Source organism: Phacochoerus africanus, chromosome 2, assembly GCF_016906955.1.
Source record: "Phacochoerus africanus isolate WHEZ1 chromosome 2, ROS_Pafr_v1, whole genome shotgun sequence".
NCBI lineage: Eukaryota > Metazoa > Chordata > Mammalia > Artiodactyla > Suidae > Phacochoerus > Phacochoerus africanus.
Window position 1 is genome coordinate 182,739,798 of NC_062545.1, and position 19,458 is coordinate 182,759,255.

The window sequence follows — 19,458 nt, forward strand, 5'->3', positions numbered from 1 at the left end:
CCATGTTTTCAAAATCATTTATTTACATCTTAGGCTCATGGTAAAATCTTTCTAAGATAGTATAGCTAAGATGAAATACACAAAGTCAATATAAACACATACACATTAATCTTTATATAAAAAGAATCCTAGCAGTGGCTTTAGATGAACTCAGTTTTCCTTCACAAAACCAATGTTCTCTTAAATCATGCTGTGATAATGTCTTCCCATAAGGACAGATTTAACTTACATCATTTAAAAAAAAACCTGACAAACAAAAAGCTAACTTGGGTTTACTATTAAATAGCTATCCATATGTCATAAACCAAAACTATTTTGCAGTGCTGAGATGTTCAGATAGGTCCAAATATGATATAATGAGGGATACTTTGGTTATCAGGTTTTGACTTAGTTTTGGCATTACTTCTGTAGTTAATTATATCATTCCAGTGAGTCATTAGGTAATCCATTCAAAACAAGACTTGCTTAATACTGTCATGAAGCACTTAGCCTTGGCTTGAGTGGGAATACCTTTAAGATGCTGATGATTGCAACATGTCTCTCTTTTCCTTCTTTCAGAAAAAAATAAATCACAAAAATTAAAAAAAAATTCATTTTCACATGTTAAAGTCCACCATAAAGTCTTTTTCATTCTTCAGAAAATATAAGTTCCTCATTATAATACCTGCTCTGGGTATTGGTATATTATTGAAATATATTGGTATATTATTGAGAACTAAACCTAAAGCCTGAAAGCCTATATAACTTTGTGACCTATTTTATGTAAAATATGTTTAAGGTTAATATATACAATGCATTTGAAGCTTCTGGGAAGAATTGACATGTAAAATAGTTTTAAAATCTGGGTTTAGTAAGTCTTAAAAAAATAAATAAAATACTGTGGTTGGTTCTACCCCTCCCCTCCTACTTCTCTCCTTTTACAAATGTGAGCTTAAGAGTTCAGGCTTCTGAAAAGCAGAAGAAAGCAAATAGAACAATCTAAGTTTTATTATCCAAATTTTCCTTTTCTAAGGGTAACAAATTATTACAAAGGCAAATTTAAATTTTGATTTTTTTTGCTTTTTAGGGCCGCAGCCATGGCATATGGAGGTTCCCAGGCTAGGGATCCAGTCGGAGCTACAGCTGTTGGCCTACGCCACAGCCACGCCAGATCCAAGCCACGTCTGCAACCACAGCTCACAGCAATGCTGGATCCTTAACCCACTGAGCAAGGCCAGGGATCAAACCTGCAACCTCATGGTTCCTAATCAGATTCATTTCTGCTGCACCACAATGGGAACTCCTACAAAGGCAAATTTGATTCTGTTTGGTTGAAATAAAGATCCTATATTCTAAGCCTAATTTAAGTAACTGTTCTTAAGAAATCAAGAGAATTTAACAACCAGACTTTTCATAAACAAGAAGCTAAATGCCAATAAAATAATACATTATATGACTTTAAAGAGTTCCCTTAAAAGTCTGAAAGCAAATCTAAGCATTTAATAGTCTAATCTCTTTAAAAGGTCTTTTAAAAGCTATAAGCTATATTATAAACTGCCAGTTAAATTCCCACTCTAGTCTACAAAAATAATCTGCTGCACAAATATATAAAATTAAGGTAATTATATATTTCACATGTTGATTTTTTTCTTCCTAATCTTAGGCTTGCAGTAAAGCAAGAAGTAAGCACCTAGACGTTAGTTAACTTTCATCTGAGCAGCATTTTGATTTTGGATAAAGGGATTCTAAATGTAGTCTAAAACTTTCCAGAAGTCATATTTACATTTCATTGTACAGCATTTTATATACACATAAATACAGATTTATAAGAAATAAACAAATTAACCTATACTATTCATAATGTAAAAAATAAAAAGAAATTCATATGCCAAGCCATCTATTTGAGAAATATACTTGGTGTTCAGTTCTATGGCAAAAACCTTAAAGCATATCACATAAATATACCTAGGCCTATCCACTGTTTTAAGTGTTAAAGTCAATGCCATAAAAGTAGTTGAGTTTACTAGTAATGTTTGCACTGGAAAAGATAGATAAGGGAGTGCATGATTGCAAGTATCAAATGTTTTGAAGTGTAATTATAGGGAAGGATTAAAATATATTATTTTCCAGAGGAAAACAAGAAATTTTGACAATAGAGCTGTCCAAAAATGAAAAAGTCTGCTTCTTGAGTGTGAACTTCTCTGTTCCCACAAATGAGCTTGCCTTCTCAGGGCTTGCTGTAGCAAGAATTCCTGTGTTGGCACGTGGACTAATAGTAAATGGTAAAGCCCAAGGAACTCCATAAAGTTCCTTAATGCAAATTATCTTGTTGAAATTAAGTTTCTGACATGATTTTTTTTTTTTTTAATGGTCTTACTCGTGGTATATGGAAGTTCCAAGGCTTGGGATTGAATCTGAGCCACAGCTGCATGAACCCTGCACCAGGTCGGCTCAAACCCAGGCTTTCATGGTGACCTAAGCCACTGCAGTCAGATTTTTTTTTTTTTTTTTAATGGTCATCTGTGGGATATGGAATTTCCCAAGCTAGGGGTTGAATTGGAGCTGCAGCTGCGGGCCTAGGCCACAGCCATAGCAATACCAGATCAAGCAGCATCTATGACCTGCACTGCAGCTTGCAGCAATATAGGATCCTTATCCTTAACCCACTGAGCAAGGCCAGGGATTGGAACTCACATCCTCACAGAGATTACATCAGGTCCTCAACCCGCTGAGCCACATTGAGATCTCCCTGCAAGTCGGATTCTTAACCCACTGCACCATAGCAGGAACTCCTGACATGTTCTCTTAAGCAATTTGCTTCATCTTTTGTTCCTGCCCATAAAGCAGTGTTTGATTTTGTTGTCTTACCTCTTAAAACTCAATGGACTTGGCTTTTCTTGAATTAATCAAAGTGTATTTTCTGATCTAATTACTCTTCCACAAAAGCAAACAGGTGGCTGTGATGAGCTTTGTGTCCCACACATAGTAAGTACTCTACCCACAGGCTGAAATATGCTAGCAGCAGAGATTTTACTTGGGGGGAGGGAAGTTATCCAAAATGTTTACTATTCTATAATGCTCTATCTAGTCTTGAGACTGAATGGAAAATCCTGTTTGGCACTCCTTTACCTCAGATGGCATGCCAATTCTTATCACAGTAAGAAATTCTTAAGATCAGGATTTGCCGTGCAGAGGAAGAGGAAGCATAGACATTTTGACCTAGATCAAACAAACTAGCAAATAAGTCTTCCTTATGTTAGAAGTCTTTAACTCTAAAATTAAGGCCTTTTTTCAGAAGGTAAAATTCACTAAAAAGGTAGAAATAAAAATCCCACTATGGCTCTAAATGTAAGACAAATAAATAAGGTCACATAATTTATATGTTTCAAATTCTTAAAGAGGCCCTACGATATTTGAGAAAAACGGCTTAAAGTATTATTCCCTGAGTTCTTGAGGCAACCCCAAATATAAGTTCATGAACTCCAAGTCTTTAAGAGAATCTGCTTCTCTTTCTTTTCTAAGAGTAGCTGTTTACTCCAAAACAGTTTGTTCAGTGCTTACCCTATAGTTCAAATGTGGCTTTATCCATTCCTTAAACAAGCTCCAAAATGAAACTTCTAAGAAGGACAAAAAACAAACAAAAAAACCCACAACTGTTTAAAGAGAGTAATAGGTAGCATTAGGTAGCAGTGTAGTTGAGTAAATCAGTTTTAAATCTGTGATACATCAAGAGTCATAATACTGTCACAGGTGTAGAAGATAGAGTTCTAAGGACTCTAAGGCTTCTCTGACCTCAGTGGCTACCGAGTCCAGCTTCTGCTACTGAACAGTAAGTCTACCAATTAGTTCAAAAACCCAAACCCGTTACAAACAGAATGACTTTTCCATATTTAAATGTGTAAGAAAACATGCATTTGGTTTTAAAATAAAAATAAAAACTCATAATATCTCAAATTTAAAATATCTGCAATTTACATATAAACATATATAATAACGATTTTTTAAACTCATTCAAAATTGGGGTTTTAATATTTTTTTTGTTGCTGTTTTGTTTTGTATTATGGCCATGCCCATGGCATGAGGAAGTTTCCAGGCCAGAGAGTCTTGAGTTGTTTTCCCATTACCTTCTTGGTGGCTGTTAGAATTTTTTTTTTAAATCGAAGTAGGGAATAATTTAGACAGCAAAATATGTATTTGTTTGCAATACCCATTACAGTCTATTTCGAAAACCTAATTACAATAAATTAAGATTTTAATTATGTTGCTACATGTTTTAGGTTAGGCTTATTAACTTTAAGCCATCAAAGGTTTTGTTTTGTTTTTTAAAAAAGGTTGAGAGAACAAACTGAAATGTTTCATTCATGTCAGTAAAGTGCACAACTATGAGTTTTTCTTTGGCTTGGCTATGACCTCAAGGGAGGTGTAGAAGTCAGTGGTGCTGGTGTCAGATTCCTGACTATGTTACTGAGGCTGGCAATCTTCTCTTCTAGGAGGTAATTTTTCTTCTCTGCTGTTTTTTGTCGCTGTTCAGTCATTTCCAGAGCTTTTAATAACTGGGCATTTTCAACATACAAATCCTTCACCATTGCATCTGCTTTAGTATTCTTGCAGAGCTAGAAACAGAACCAGAAACATCTTGACTTCATTTCTGTAATTTTTTAAAATTCAAGTTCTGGCATAAGGACAGTTGTTTATAAAAAAGTTATTAGTAAAAAGGACAAATTGATATTTGAGGGCTTAAAAAGGAAGGTGGTTTTTTCCCTTTATTCATTCTCTAAAAATATCAAAACAACTTTTATAACTTAAATTTCTGAGGTGTAGGGCATGAATTGTGTTTAACCCTGTTCTTAACTATATACAACCTACTGATTATTTTTAAATTTGGCTCATATAACAAAGAGATATGATTTGGGCAATTACTTTTCCTTAACTCTTCCTCTTTGTATAAAACTTTGTCTAAGAGATATATTCTAATCCTTGTGGTTAGAATAAATAGTCAGGGTTGGGATGGGAAAACTTGTCAGCAGTCTTGGGATAGTATTATTGCTCCTATTAGTTAATATCTTCCAATATCCCTTCCTCTTTATACCTTTAACTCCTCATTTTATACCCAATTTCAAGTGAGGCATCTACAACTATCATTGTTTAGAGGAATAAAGAAAATTAAGGAGTGGCTAAATAACTTACATAATAGCATTTCAGAGGGTAATGATAAAGACTATTACACAGAAGCCCAGACCTTAGATGACAGGCAAGTTTAACATTATACTAATTTACTCTTTACTGAACTGGGTTTTTTTGTTTGTTTTGTTTTTGTCTTTTTAGGGCCACACCCTAAGCCACAGTGGGATCCAAGCCATGTCTTCGTCCTACACCACAGCTCAGGACAATGTGGATCCTTAAGCCACTCAGTGAAGCCAAGGATCAAACCCGAGTCCTCATGGATACTAGTCGGGTTTGTTAGTGCTGAGGCACAACGGGAACTCCTTTACTAAACAGTTTCAATACAACGATTCCCCCTTCATTTCCTCCCTGTCATTAAAAACAACAATAACAACACTTTGATGACTTCTACTACAGAATGAAATTCAGACTCTGTGGCTTAGCACATAAGACCGTGACTGCTCTTCTCTATCTCTCATTTCTTTTGCTTCTCTCAGAACAGGATGAACTGCTAACGACAAAGTGTTTGTTGATGTCCATACCCTATGTGTTACCCATTTTCCTTAATTTTGAAACTGCTACCTGGCCAAATGCTTAGTACCTTGTAGGTGAATTATTCTCCATCTAGGCAGGGATTTTTGTTTTGTTCACTGATGTATCTCTGGTGCTTAGAACAGGACCTGGCTTGCAGTAAATAACTATGTGTTGAATAATATAAATGCTTATTGTACAGGGCTTTTTTCCATCCTGTATATTAAGATACAGGGCAAAGGAAAGTTCCTGTATACCTTTGCATTAAGTCTTTCTCTTGGGATTATTCTTAGATTTTATGTATTTAGAAAAGCAGGTTGGGCATTTTCCACCTTTCCCACCCCCTGCCACAGTTCTACTCAATGTTAGATTCCAGAGAAGTTGTAGAACTTTCCTAGAAAGTAGTCCTTTTTGGATATCTCTTCAGCAGATGCACAAATAATTTTTAAACACTGAGGCCACACCTGCTGCCATTAGGAAAAAGGATCAGGCTACTTAGTGGTCCCGGAATTCAAAGTTTGGATTCTCACATGAAACATAGCCTTTTGGGAGTTCCCGTCGTAGCTCAGTGGTTAACGCATCTGACTAGGAACCATGAGGTTGTGGGTTTTTGTGGCCTCGCTCAGTGGGTTAAGGATCCGGTGTTGCCGTGAGCTGTGGTGTAGATCGCAGATGTGGCTCAGATCCTGTGTTGCTGTAGCTGTGGCATAGGCCAGTGGCTACAGCTCCAATTAGACCCCTAGCCTGGGAACCTCCATATGCCTTGGGTACGGCCCTGGGAAAAAAGAAAAAAAAAAAAAAGCCTTTGGAGTCTGGTCACAGCCATAGGTAGTTTTTGAAGTTGTCACAGTTGTTCCAAAAAGGAAAGCTAAAGGTACATTTATCATCCCCCAATTTTTTCTTGACCAATATGTATTTTCTTTTTATTTAAATTTAGCAATGTTTCCTCTCTTGGGCAAAAAAAATTTTTTTTGATAAAAATTTGAGTTGAACATCATTAGAAATGCTTTAGGTCCATATGAGTTACAATTAGCAAATACACATTTTTAAAACTGTAGACAAACATATGACTCAAAAGAGCTTTGGAAAAAAATGGATATACAGAATTCATATTTTTGAAATGGTATGGGAGAGTGAATCCTAAATTCTTCTAAACATTTATAATAGAATTTGCCTCTACTAGATAACCAAAGTTAACAAGTTAATAGCAATAAAGGAATGTGAAACTGAACTTAAAAGTGGAATGTGAGTGGGTAGGTAGAGATGACCTGGGAGGCTCACTTGTTCTTTGAGCTGATTCACTTTCTCCTGAAGAAGCCTTTTCACCAGTTTCAATTTCTGTTCAACTTCCATCATTCTTTCCTCCATCACAGTTACCAGGTGTTCCTGGTTTTCCTGAAGGAAAGAAAAAAAAAAAAGTATATTATCATTTGAAAATGATGGTAGTTAATATTCCCATAAGATGCCTAGAGAAAGGCCAGCACATGTTTGCCTTTGTAACAAGAAGGGTGGATTTGTGATGAAATGGGAGTTCTGAACACTGTATGGGCTGCACATGTTAGGAAAGTAAACCTATCAGAGAAAGAATCAAAGATAAAAAAAAAAGAATCTTACCTGTGTTACCATCTTCCCCTGAGATAAAGCAAAATTCTTAAAACCCATAATTTAAGACCTGGGTGTACTTCTTTTACTAAAATAGGTATCCAAAGTAAATTAAAAGATGGTTATCGGTCTTTGTTTTGTAATTTGGATCTTTGCAATACTGTGGGCCTCTCAACAACAAAATAAAAACTGAGTTTATTCAGTATTGCTTAACATTTCCAGTCAACTTGTAATATGTGTGTCTGTTTTTCCTTTGACATGGGTGATTACTGTGAGCATGTATTTCTAATAACCTCTTCCTGCTAATTATGTTAGTTAATTGGTTTCACATTTTGACTTGTCAAAGTGAAGGAAATATTGGGGACTGGAGGAATTTATCATTAGAACAGATTTAAAATTGAAAATTTTCTCCCTATAAAGAACTCCTAGATAAAATAGTAAGACAGAAAAAGAACCCTGGCTTCTCTCCTCATACAACAGTGATGGAATAAGGAGTATGCGGGTTTTAGAGAGCAGAGGGAACTAGAAAGATTTTATTTAGAGTGCAACTGAATGCCCCTTCTCCCAGTCCACCAAAATGTTCACATAAAGCATTTCAGATATTAAAAAGTTCTTTAAATGTTTGAGAAAACCTCAGGTGTTAATGGCTGATATCATAATCTGTCCTTAAAAATACTCCCAAAAAGGCATCCTTTAAAAGCACACAAATGACCAAACGTGAGTTGGAAAGCCAACATTTGTTTGAATATTAAATACTAGCATTTATCCAAACAGAAAAGAAACAAAAAAGCCATGCAATTAATTTGAAGACAAAAACTGTAGTAGGCAAAATGCCAGTACAGAAATTTCAAGAAACCAGGTCCTAAGAACACCTAATTATTTTCATTTTTTGCCGCTCTGTGGCATATGGAGCTCGCAGGCCAGGGATCAGATCCGAGCTGCAGTCATGACCCCAGTCACAAATGCGGCAATGCTGGGTCCTTAACCCACTGTGCCAGACCAGGGATGGAACCTGCACCCCAGCAATCCCAAGACACTGCCCATCCCATTGCACCACACTAGGAGCTCCCTAAAATCTGATATTTTAGGGGAGTGCCTTGGTGACTCAGCAGGTTAAGGATCTGGCATTAATCACTGCTGTGGTACAGGTTTGATCCCTGTCCCAAGAACATCTGCATGCTGTGGGCATGGCCAAAAATAATAAGTAAAATCCTACATTTAAAAAGATACAATGGCTTTTTAAAGTTCAAACACAAATGTAAAATGCCTGATTTCCACTTGCCTTAAAAAAACACCCCCCCCCCTCCTTAATTGGAAGAACATGGGGCATGGCAAAAAAGTGGGGAAAGAGGAAAAACAAAAGCAGTCATATATTTAAAATTTATTTTATTTCATCAAAAATTTTTTTCCTGTCAAAAAAGTATTATACATCTCATATACAAAAGAGTATAAATAACCCTGATTTTCTTCAAATTCCATATATAAAAGTAGTACCTTCTGTTAAAAATAGTTACAACATATGGAATGAGAAAATATATAGAATATATCAAGAATCTCAAATCCACACTCTTTAAAGGTATAAATAATTATTTGTAACAAACTGAAATTTGTGAATTTGATTCACAAAATCTGTCATTTCTACATAAATAAGAAACATAATACTGCAAAGGCTTAACAATAAATAATAATAAACTTAGACGAGCACTTGATTCCAAAACATTTCTCAGCTTTGTCTCTGTGTTTGTGTGGTGTGTGTGGGTGTGTGCATTTGAGTATCTGCCATGGTAAGAAATGCCATCAATAACAGCCCAGTTTTCACAGGTGCCCAATCCTTCTGTAGGAATCTGCATGCACTGCTTGCTGCTCCGGTAGCAAGGCCTAGAGAAAGAAGGCAAGTGGTACACTTCACCCTGATGTCAAGATTAGGTTTTTTGGGAGGAGTCTAAATTCACACATTTATAATGCAAACAATTTTTAAAAGCACACATCATTTCTACATATGCAGGTGAAGCAACACAAAGCAGAAGAAATCACATCACTCCACACACAGAGACAACATGCAGATTCTAATATTCTGTAATCTTAAAAGTAATGTCAGTTCAGTTACCAGAAACAGGAGAGCCTTCATGGCATTCTAAATGAGAGCAGTAAGCAGTCCACCCTGCCATCTGGCTGAATTTATTTATTTATTTTTTGGGTACAAAAGTCTTAATTTTTGTCTACCAGTCTTTTTTTTTTATCTTCCCCGTCTTTTTAGGGCCGAACCCACGGCATATGTTGGTTCCCAGGCTAGGGGTTGAATCGGAGCTGTAGCTGCCGGCCTACACCACAGTCACAGCCACGCCAGATCTGAGCCGCGTCTGCGACCTACACCACAGCTCATGACAAAGCCGGGCCCTTAACCTATTGAGCAAGGCTAGGGATCAAACCCACAACCTCATGGTTCCTAGTGGATGCATTTCCACTGCACCATGATGTGAATTCCTGTCTATCTAATCTTGAAGTAATTGGAGTAAAAGGGTATTTTTTACTTTTACACATTGGTTGGGAAGAGCAAGCTTTGAAAATAGTGTGTATGAGAGGGCAGGGAGTAGGATCTTAGCCTAATCATTTGGATAATGTCCATTAAAAACTGTGGTCAAGTTTAATAATTCAGTTCTTTAATGAAGAGTGGAAGCATCTGTCCAGCACCCACCATCACAGTTTTAATTCGTGAATTAAATTTTAGTATTTGAAATTGAAACGGAATGTAGAAAGCCTCCAAAAACATGAATTTTAAGCTTTTGTTAAAAAGAATAGATGACAAGGGTATGTCACACAAAAGCTTAGATATATACTAGTAGCAGAAGAAAACAGAAATACACCAACGTATAATTATGGTGCTAATGTGACTTTGCAAAGCCACTTGGAGCCAATTTGATTACAGATAATGAATTGGGAAATTCCTTGTCAGATGTCAACAGAGAGGAAGGGTATTTGAAACAGAAGAAGAGCATCCAAACTAGAATGAACTAATTTAGATTACTACAAACTGAATATTTGAAATTTTATTTCTAATTCTGAATAAACTAAATGGGAAAGACCAAACAGTTAAGAGACTTCTGAAAGAGGAGGATAATGAACAAAGTACTAAAGAGAAATAATTATTAGAAAACCTAGGTAATATAAGATTGTGTCTGGCAGTGAGCTGGAATAATGCTAATTCAAAGGGAAGGGGAAGATAATCTTCATTTTCTTAGATTTTTTTTTTTTTTTTTAAGTGCTGCAGCCATGGCACATGGAAGTGTTCAGGATAGGGGGCAAATCAGAGCTGCAGCTGCTGGCCTACACCACAGCCATAGCAACACAGGATCCAAGCTGCATCTGCGACCTATGCCACAGCTTGCAGCAGCACTAGATCCTTAACCCACTGAGCGAGGCCAGGGATCAAACCTGCATCCTCATGGATACTAGTCGTGTTTTTAACCCACTGAGCCACAATGGGAACTCCAAATAAAATGAACTATGTCAACGAAAAAAAAGTCACTGACAATACATTCTACTTCATTATTTGTGATAAATCTCCATTTGTGAATTCCATGGAACTCAGCAAGCAGCATCGCTCTGATACAGGAAAGCCTAGGATGCTTTGTTCGTAATATATATCTTAGAGTTGCACTTGAAATCTGTAACATTTTTTGGCATTAGGTAAGAATGTTAGGTCAATTGTGCAGTATGTTCAAGTGATCCTTATACTTCATCATCGACTACAGGTGTGCAAAGGGAGACGCAGAATACCTAATTAACACAGTAGATACTGACAGCTCAAAAGAAGCACTGCAAAAAACAAAACAGCACTGCAGTTCTGTGGATTTATAATACATGTAAGGCGTACCTGACAGAAGATTTAGACTCTTCATCCCCACCTTTGAACTGCTATAACTTTCAAATAAACGGGTAAAAGTAGGTGATCTGAGTTTACTATTAGAAAATGATTCTCATACCTGTGGTGTGTTGGTTTCGGAAGTCCTGTGTTCAAGTTCCTCCTGCAGGCACTGGTTTATCCTTTCTGCCTGCAGCAGCTGGTGTTGAAGCTGCAGAAACTGCTCCCTGGGAACCATCGGACAAGCTTGCTGCTGGAGCAACTGCAGATCCCAAGCATGAGGGGAGGGGCTAAACATAGTGGACCTCAGATGCTGCATCTGGGGAATAAGAGCAAAGCCCTGGTCAGTTGCAATGCCTTCAGTCACAGAGCTGCCCTTGAAAGTGGCAAGCAGAGAGTAATGAAGTCTATGAATTCATTAATGGCCTCTCAGGCTTATTGATAACTTGAAAACAGGATAACACCTGATACTGAGTAAGGAACTGCTTTGCTTAGAAAATAACATATTTAATGAATAAGAAAGCCTTCTTAAGTTTTAGACTTAAAAAATTGTACTTCCAGAGTTCCCTGGTGACCTAGCAGTTAAGGATTCAGCATTGTCACTGCTGTGGCTTGGATTCAATCCCTAGCCTGGGAACTTCCACAGGGCTGGCGCCCCACCTCCCCCCTAAATTATACTTTCTTACTCTTGAGTGACTTTAAGGACATGAGGTACATGATGTACATATATCTGGATTCTTTTTTGTTTTTGTCTTTTTTTGTCTTTTTCCAGCGCTGCACCCATGGCATATGGAGGTGCCCAGGCTAGGGGTAGAATCAGAGCTGCAGCTGCCGGCCTACACCAGAGCCACAGCAACACGGGATCCGAGCCTCGTCTGCGACCTACACCACAGCTCACGGCAATGCCGGATCCTTAACCCACTGAGCGAGGCCAGGGATCGAACCCGCAACCTCATTGTTCCTAGTTGGATTTGTTAACCACTGAGCCCTTATGGGAACTCCATATCTGGATTCTATTTCTTTTTTTTACTCTTATATTAGAACATTTAATTATCCCTCTAAAAAAAAAACCAGGGTTGGAATAGGCAAAGGGGAGAAAGTGGTTATGGTTTAGAGTTTTGCCGCTTTACTTACCATTCAGATTCTTAAAAGCAAATGTTCAATGACATTTTTTCCAGTTAGCAATTTTTGTTGAAGAATCTCATCTTGCAAATAAAATTATTTTAAGCTATCTTGGTTTATCAGGCAATTCTGGGGCATAAGGTGAAGCCCCAGAATAAGTGGAAATTGAAGTCCATGGAAATGAAAGTATTTATTCAAGACAGTGAGGAAACAGTATGCATGCCAATCAAAACTGGGGTAAAGCAAAGGAGAATGCACTGCACTTGGCAAGTGAAGCAGCCACTTCACATCTGTCGACACATTCAGCAGACATGGGGCTCAATGGAATACATGCAACACATATGACCCAGTACTAAGCTCAAGAAGAATCACTCCCAGGCTTGTGAGATGGGGCAAAGACCCTCTAAGACACAACTATAATTAAATGTTATCAATGAAACTTCAGAGCCACTATCCATTTCCTTAATTAAATCTAAATTTCTGAGGTGGGTTGTTACCCATTTCAAAATATTTCTAGTTATGATTTCAGAAAACCCACAACTTTATTTTCAAGAGTAAAGAATATGGAGAATTATGATCCCCTGATTTTATATCAGCTGGATGATTTTCTTCACATGTATCTTCACGTACTGGGGAAAATCCTGATATCAATGTAAACAGAGACATATTCCACAGTTAAAGCAAAATGAAAATGAATATTGGCTCTTACCTTAAGTAAATATTAACTGTTATAGTCAGTAGAAAGGATTACATGAACAAGGAGTTTAATGAGATGTCTCCATGCTATGAAATTCATTGAAAGAGAATGTTCTACCTTCACACACTATCTCAGGCAGAGAACTGCACCCTTCTCTGCTAGTTCCAACCACAGAGTTCTAGGTACAGGTTAGCCACAGATAAAACAAAAACAAAAGAAAATTACAGGAGTTATAAAAAGAGGAAGAAAAGTATGAGTTATAAAAAGAAAGAAGAGTACATATTCTGTATATTATATATCTGAACACATGTGCTCTGGCAAGTAGTAACTTATAAAGGACCAATATTTTACATTTCTCTGTATATAAATTTTATAGATATTAAAATGTCTTACAGCTCTAATTCTGCACCCACTTCCTCACTTATTGCAATTTTGTTGGTTTATGAGCTTGCTGCCTTTACCTCTATTAATCCCAATATAATTATTCAGTAGATTCTAAGTCCAGTATGGAATGGATCAGATGTTAAGTACCTTGCCATGTGGAGATGCAGGATATAAGCTCTAAAACATTTTTGTTGTTCAAGCATCTGAACGTTGGCTATCAGAGGTACACAGCTGACTTTGAAAACTGCTGTAACCCTTTTTTCATTCATTTCAAAATGACTTGTTTATAAAATGTTACCTCATACAGTTGAAATAATGCTGGAGTAGGAGTCAGATTCTTCTATTTCCTTGTATAGTGATTTGGGATCTTTAGTTACACTGGGGTAGGGCTATGTATTATATTACATCAGTGACTTCTAAACCTGCATATAGAGGAGAAACCCGTTCCCCCAAGGGAGTGCATACATTAGAGTAGAATCACCTAGAAAGCACTTCCTAAATTCCTTGATCCCAAAGATTCTGATATAGGAACATCTCCATGCCTGCCTACTGCACCCCCCCACCCCCTTCGGGAGAATACATGCCAAAGCAAGAGGAATGTACCTATCCCTCAGGTGAGCTGGGCACAAAAAAAATGGAGTGAAAACCACTGTATATCCCCCAAATTTGCCTAATCCATTGATATCATAACATAAATAAAAACCCAATTTATAGGGTTGGTGGGAAGAGGGAACAGAAGGTTACTGCTTAATGGTCAGGGTTTCTGTTTGGGCTAAAGAAAAAGTTTCAGAGGTAATGGTGATGGTTATAGAACACTGTGAATGTAATTAGTGCCATTTAACAAAATCTACCATTTTAACCAAATTTATATATAGATAGATAGATAGATTTAGCATACATTTTAAAATAATGTAATATACCCCAAACCACTGAATTAGAACACTTATAGGTGAGTTGCATAGTATGTGAATTACATTTAATAAAACCACTAAATAATCGAATCTGTATGTCTGTACAGCTCAGTCTTATTTCCTAATGACAGTTTCATTAGAATAATGTATGAGATGTTCTTTCCAATGTGCCAATTGAGAATTCAGCTCCAGTGCTAAGAACACTCAACTTCCCTCATCCATAAGCAAATATCTACCACTAGATCAGGGAGAAAAGTAATGAGAATAAATTGCTTATGATGACTAATAAAGTAGGACTAGGAGAAAAGGGGGCTTCCGAGGCCAGAGAGAACATGTGGCAGAACTGGCCTATTGGCAGATCATTTGGAAAGGATCCTACAATGATTAAGTCTACCAAGTTACTTTTCAGCTGGGTACTAGACATGTCACACTTAGCTTCAGGTAATGTAATTATTCCAACAGAAAAGCATATCTATATCTAAACATAGCCTACAGCTCAAAGTTTTAAACACATTTATTACAGGCTGTCAGAGAAGGTAAAATGGTTCAAACTTCACTCTTCATAGTTTCTCTAACTCTCCCATTAGTGGATAAATCAGAGAACATAAAATTGACCAAAACTTCAGTGATCACTTATATGTTGACGTGATATGTTTGCCCATATTTAAAAACCAAGCATTTATTGAAACTTACCTTTGCATGTGTCCAGTTTCATGAAAGGAAATATTTAAAAATCTCTCTTCCTTCCTATAATTCTGGCTTAAAATATTTGTACACATTGTATTTTTAAGAGCACAAAAAGACATTTTCTACCCATGCCTCTCTACCTTATATAGATTTTGCAGGTCACTAAGTATTGGATTAACTGATATTTTCATTACCCAAAGCAAAGTATCTCAATGAAATTTTTACTTCTTACAGAGAATTTTACATAAGTTGTTTTTATACCGTATAATTGTACTCAGTATTCAGAAAGCAATCTATTAGACTGGAGACTCAATGTCCAAGCTGACAAGTTTTAAAAATCCATTTTCACGTTTAAGAGACATACTTCTCCCAAGGCAGTGCTAAGTTACAAATGTATTAGTGAACAACGGCAACACTTGAAAATTAAGCCTTTTCTAAATGCTAATGCTCTTAAATCTCCTGCATGATTTCCTAACTGAACAGATTGTTAGAGAGTAATTATATCTATAAAACACTACATTATGAAAGGTATCAATTAACTATTCTAATCATAGCAACGGTGAGAGAGCTCAGTGCCTCTTGGTCAGTAATGGACAGAATCCCTCCCACTTGAATTTGCCGAGGTACATGTCCTTGCATTTTAGGTTAATCAACATTATTCCTTCCTCTGCGAAGCAATATGTATTACTATGACTGTGTAATTAGCAAAAATATCAAACTTGGTAAGACAGACCAAAGAATCTGGCTTGGCAGCATGTTTATATTTTCACCGTTTTCATAATAGGTATTTAATGCTAGTCTAGTCTGTCTCAACAAATGGCTTATTCCTGGATTAAAATATTCTTCATAGCTGAAGCCATTTACTTAAAACTTACCTCCATTAGCTGCTCATCCAGTTTTACTTGTTTCTTTTTCAGGCCTTCATTTTCTAAATGAATTGTTTCTAATTCTCGTTCAAGGGAATTCATCTGACTAACCTGTTAAAGAACAAAAAACCTCCCTTAATTTAAAAAACCCAAAAAGCGTTCCCATCATGGTGCGGCAGAAACGAATCTAACTAGGAACCATGAGATTGTAGGTTCGATCCCTGGCCTTGCTCAGTGGGTTAAGGATGTGGAGTTGCCATTAGCTGTGATGTAGGTCGCAGACGTGGCTCGGATCCTGTGTTGCTGTGGCTGTGGTGTAGGCCGGTTAGACCCCTAGCCTGGGAACCTCCATATGCCATGAACACGGCTCTAAAAAGCAAAAAACAAACAAGAAAATAAAAAGCAAAAAAACTGAGTTGCTCTACTTTATTTTGACAAATTTACACTAATCAGAAATCTCAACTCTTGGAGGAAAGCTGAGTTCATTCATCGAGGGAAAACAACAAACAGTATAATTCAATGCCTTGATGACTTTTAAGTATTCTAGTTTTAATTGCCACTCCTCACATAGAACAGATTTAAGGCAGGTGGCTTTCAAATGTCAATGCCACTCCTTGTAAGAAATACATTGTATCTTTCAACTCATTACATAGACCCATACCAATATGTACATGTGCATGATCAGTTATACCTACGTATCTCTAAAAGAAAATTTTCATGAAATAATACTTATCCTTACCATGAGCCATGTACTCTGATTTTTTCTAGTATATTTTATTAATTAAAAATGCCAGTATTTCAGGAGTTCCTGTCGTGGCTCAGCAGTTAATGAATCCAACTAGGAACCATGAGGTTGCGGGTTCGATCCCTGCCCTTGCTCAGTGGGTTAAGGATCCGGCGTTGCTGTGAGCTGTGGTGTATGTTGCAGATGCGGCTCGGATCCCGTGTTTCTATGGCTCTGGCATAAGCCGGCAGCTGCAGCTCCGATTCGACCCCTAGCCTGGGAACCTCCATATGTTGTGGGTACAGCCCTAGAAATGGCAAAAAGACAAGAAAAAAAAAAAAGCCAGTATTTCACTAAATTGATTACATGTTTCTCTACTATGGATCTGCAGTGGGGAAAAACATTTTCTTAAGGTAAAGCTTAAAACTGAGCGTACATAAAACCTGATTTACATAACTCCTTTCTCAATTTTAAAGATAAAATTTGAAGATTTTATGAATATCTGTTTTTTAAAAATTCTCTTTATTACAGAATCTCATGAGAATCTAATGAGCTAGAGGATACTGGGGTTCAGAATATTGCTAGGTAGAAAACATGACACCGTTATAGAATGTTGTTCTTTGCCTCTATCAGAAACTGCTGAGAAGAGAAGCAAGAATGTTAAACAGAAGTGAAACCTTTCCAGGTACATTTATTTATCTTTTATTTTTTTAGCTGCAGCATTTGATGTGAGATTTCAGTTCACAGACCAGGGACTGAACTCGGGCTGCAGTGTTGAAAGCACCAAATCCTAACCACCAGACCACCTAGGAACTCCCTCCAGGTACATTTACTTATTTATTTTGTTTTTTTGTCTTTTTAGGGCCACACCCACGGCACATGGAGGTTCCCAGGCTAGGGGTCCAGTCTGAGCTGAAGCCGCTGGTCTAGCCAGCCACAGCAACAGCAACGCAAGGTCCCATCTGTGTCTGCAACCTACACCACAGCTCATGGTGACACCAGATCCTTAACCCACAGAGTGAGGCCAGGGATCGAACCTGTGTCCTCATGGATACCAGTCAGATTTGTCTCCACTGAGCCACGACGGGAACTCCCTCTCCATGTATATTTTAATTCATTTTTACTTTAAAACTTGTCATTAGACTTGTCCCTTGGTGAGCAGCTGGATGAAACCCAATGTCTTTCTGAAAAGTTCACTTGAATATACCTAAATTTAAATGACATTTCAACTTTAGAGCATGACCAGTCTCCTTACTGTAATGGTCATAACTTTCACAAACTTAAAAAAATTTTTATGAAATTTTTATAACATATGTAAATGATTATCATTCTTCTCACATTTTTAAACCATAATTTTCAAAAGAGGAAAGTAATATAGGCATACCTTGTTTTATTGTATTTCACTTTTATTGTGCTTCACAAAGTTTTTTTTTTGACAAATTGAAGGTTTGTACAGAAAAAATTAAAATGATAAAAATAAAGGAAAAGAAGGTCTGTGGCAACCCTGTGTCAAGCAAGTCTCTTGGTGTCATTTTTCCAGCAGTATTTGTTCAGTTTATGTCTCTGTGTCACATTTTCATAATTCTCACAATATTTCAAACTTTTTAATCACTACATTTGTTGTGGTGATCTGTGATTGGTGATCTGTCATCAGTGATCAATGTTACTACTACAACTTGCTGAAGATGATGGTTATGGCACTTTCTAGCAGTGAATTGTGTTTTATAAATCTTTGAAATCCTTATTTTAAATTATACTTGTTAATATCAGAATAACAAGGAGACTAACAACAAAAACTCATTATCTAGATTTAACAAATGCAAACCTTTAGTCATATCTGCTCCAAAAAAAATTTTTTATTAAAGTATAGTTGATTTATAACGTTGTGCCAAAGCAGTAAGTATTTTAAAATTCAAGTATGTACATTGTTTTTTAGATATAATGCTATTGCACGCCTAATAGACTACAGCATAGTGGAAACATGACTTTTTTATATGCACTAGAAAACCAATAAACACACTTTATTGTGGTGGCCTAGAACTGAACCTCCAATATCTCTAAGGTATGCGTGCAGTGAAAACTCTGAGTTTTAATTTAGAAAAACAAGTAAGAACAAGAACTTCCAGAGTAACAGTGGTCTAGAAGTCTACTTTGGTGGAACAAAGAGTAGGAAGCAAAATGAGTCATGCTACAGAGATTTAACCATGTGGTAGCCAGGCTCCAAGAGGGTCTCCAGTGATCCCTATCTCTTGGTATTCACACCCCTGCATTGTCCCCAGGGTTAGTCAGTGTGACTAACAGAATGCAGCAGAAACGATGGTGTGTCACTTCTGGGATTAGCTTATAAAACACACTACCGCTTCCTTCTTGGTCTTTTGGGATCTCTCTCATATCACTCATTGCCATATCCTGAGAAAAAGCCCAGGTGGTGAGACTCTGAGCCTCTGGTAATCATCCAGAAAGGGACAGACGCCTCCTCCTAGCAGTTACATAAATGAAGGTCGCAGTGAATTCTCTAGTACCAGTGAAGCTTTCAGGTAAATGCAGCTGGTATCTAAGAAGAGACCCTGAGCCAAAACCACTAAGTTGCTTCCAAATTCCTGACCCATATAAACTGAGACAAGAAATGATTGTTGTTTTAATTTGTTACACAGCATAAATAGTTAATATAGACCACACTAAGATGTTTCTAATATTCGGGCTATATATTTATTTTACCAACTTAGAAAGGTTTATGGGAGTTCCTTGGTAGCCTAGCGGTTAAGGATCTGGGGTTGTCACCACTGTGGCTTGGGTAACTGTTGTGGCACAGGTTCAGTCCCTGGCCGGGAAACTCCCACAAGCTGTGGGCACAGCCAAAAAATAAATAAATAAAGGCTATGAGTGAAGATAATTAACCATCTTTATGCAAACTTAAGTTGCTTGTTTTT

The 19,458-nt window shown here is 37.1% G+C and overlaps 1 protein-coding gene across 8 annotated transcripts in view; it reads right to left on the reverse strand.

Moving 5' to 3' along the window:
• Window positions 1–3: 3 nt before the first annotated feature.
• NIN (ninein) overlaps window positions 4–19,458 on the reverse strand; it is a 143,697-nt gene continuing 124,242 nt past the window's right edge. For 7 of the 8 annotated variants that reach the window (XM_047767300.1, XM_047767301.1, XM_047767307.1 and 4 more), the window contains 4 exons: window positions 15,814–15,915; window positions 11,259–11,456; window positions 6,955–7,068; window positions 4–4,592 (listed from right to left, as the gene is read on the reverse strand). In XM_047767300.1, coding sequence (XP_047623256.1) covers window positions 4,383–4,592; window positions 6,955–7,068; window positions 11,259–11,456; window positions 15,814–15,915 — 624 coding nt within the window. In that variant the 3' untranslated portion in view covers window positions 4–4,382. Of the gene's footprint in view, window positions 4,593–6,954; window positions 7,069–8,644; window positions 9,154–11,258; window positions 11,457–15,813; window positions 15,916–19,458 lie in introns of those variants that run through there. The other variant, XM_047767305.1, reaches the window with a different exon arrangement.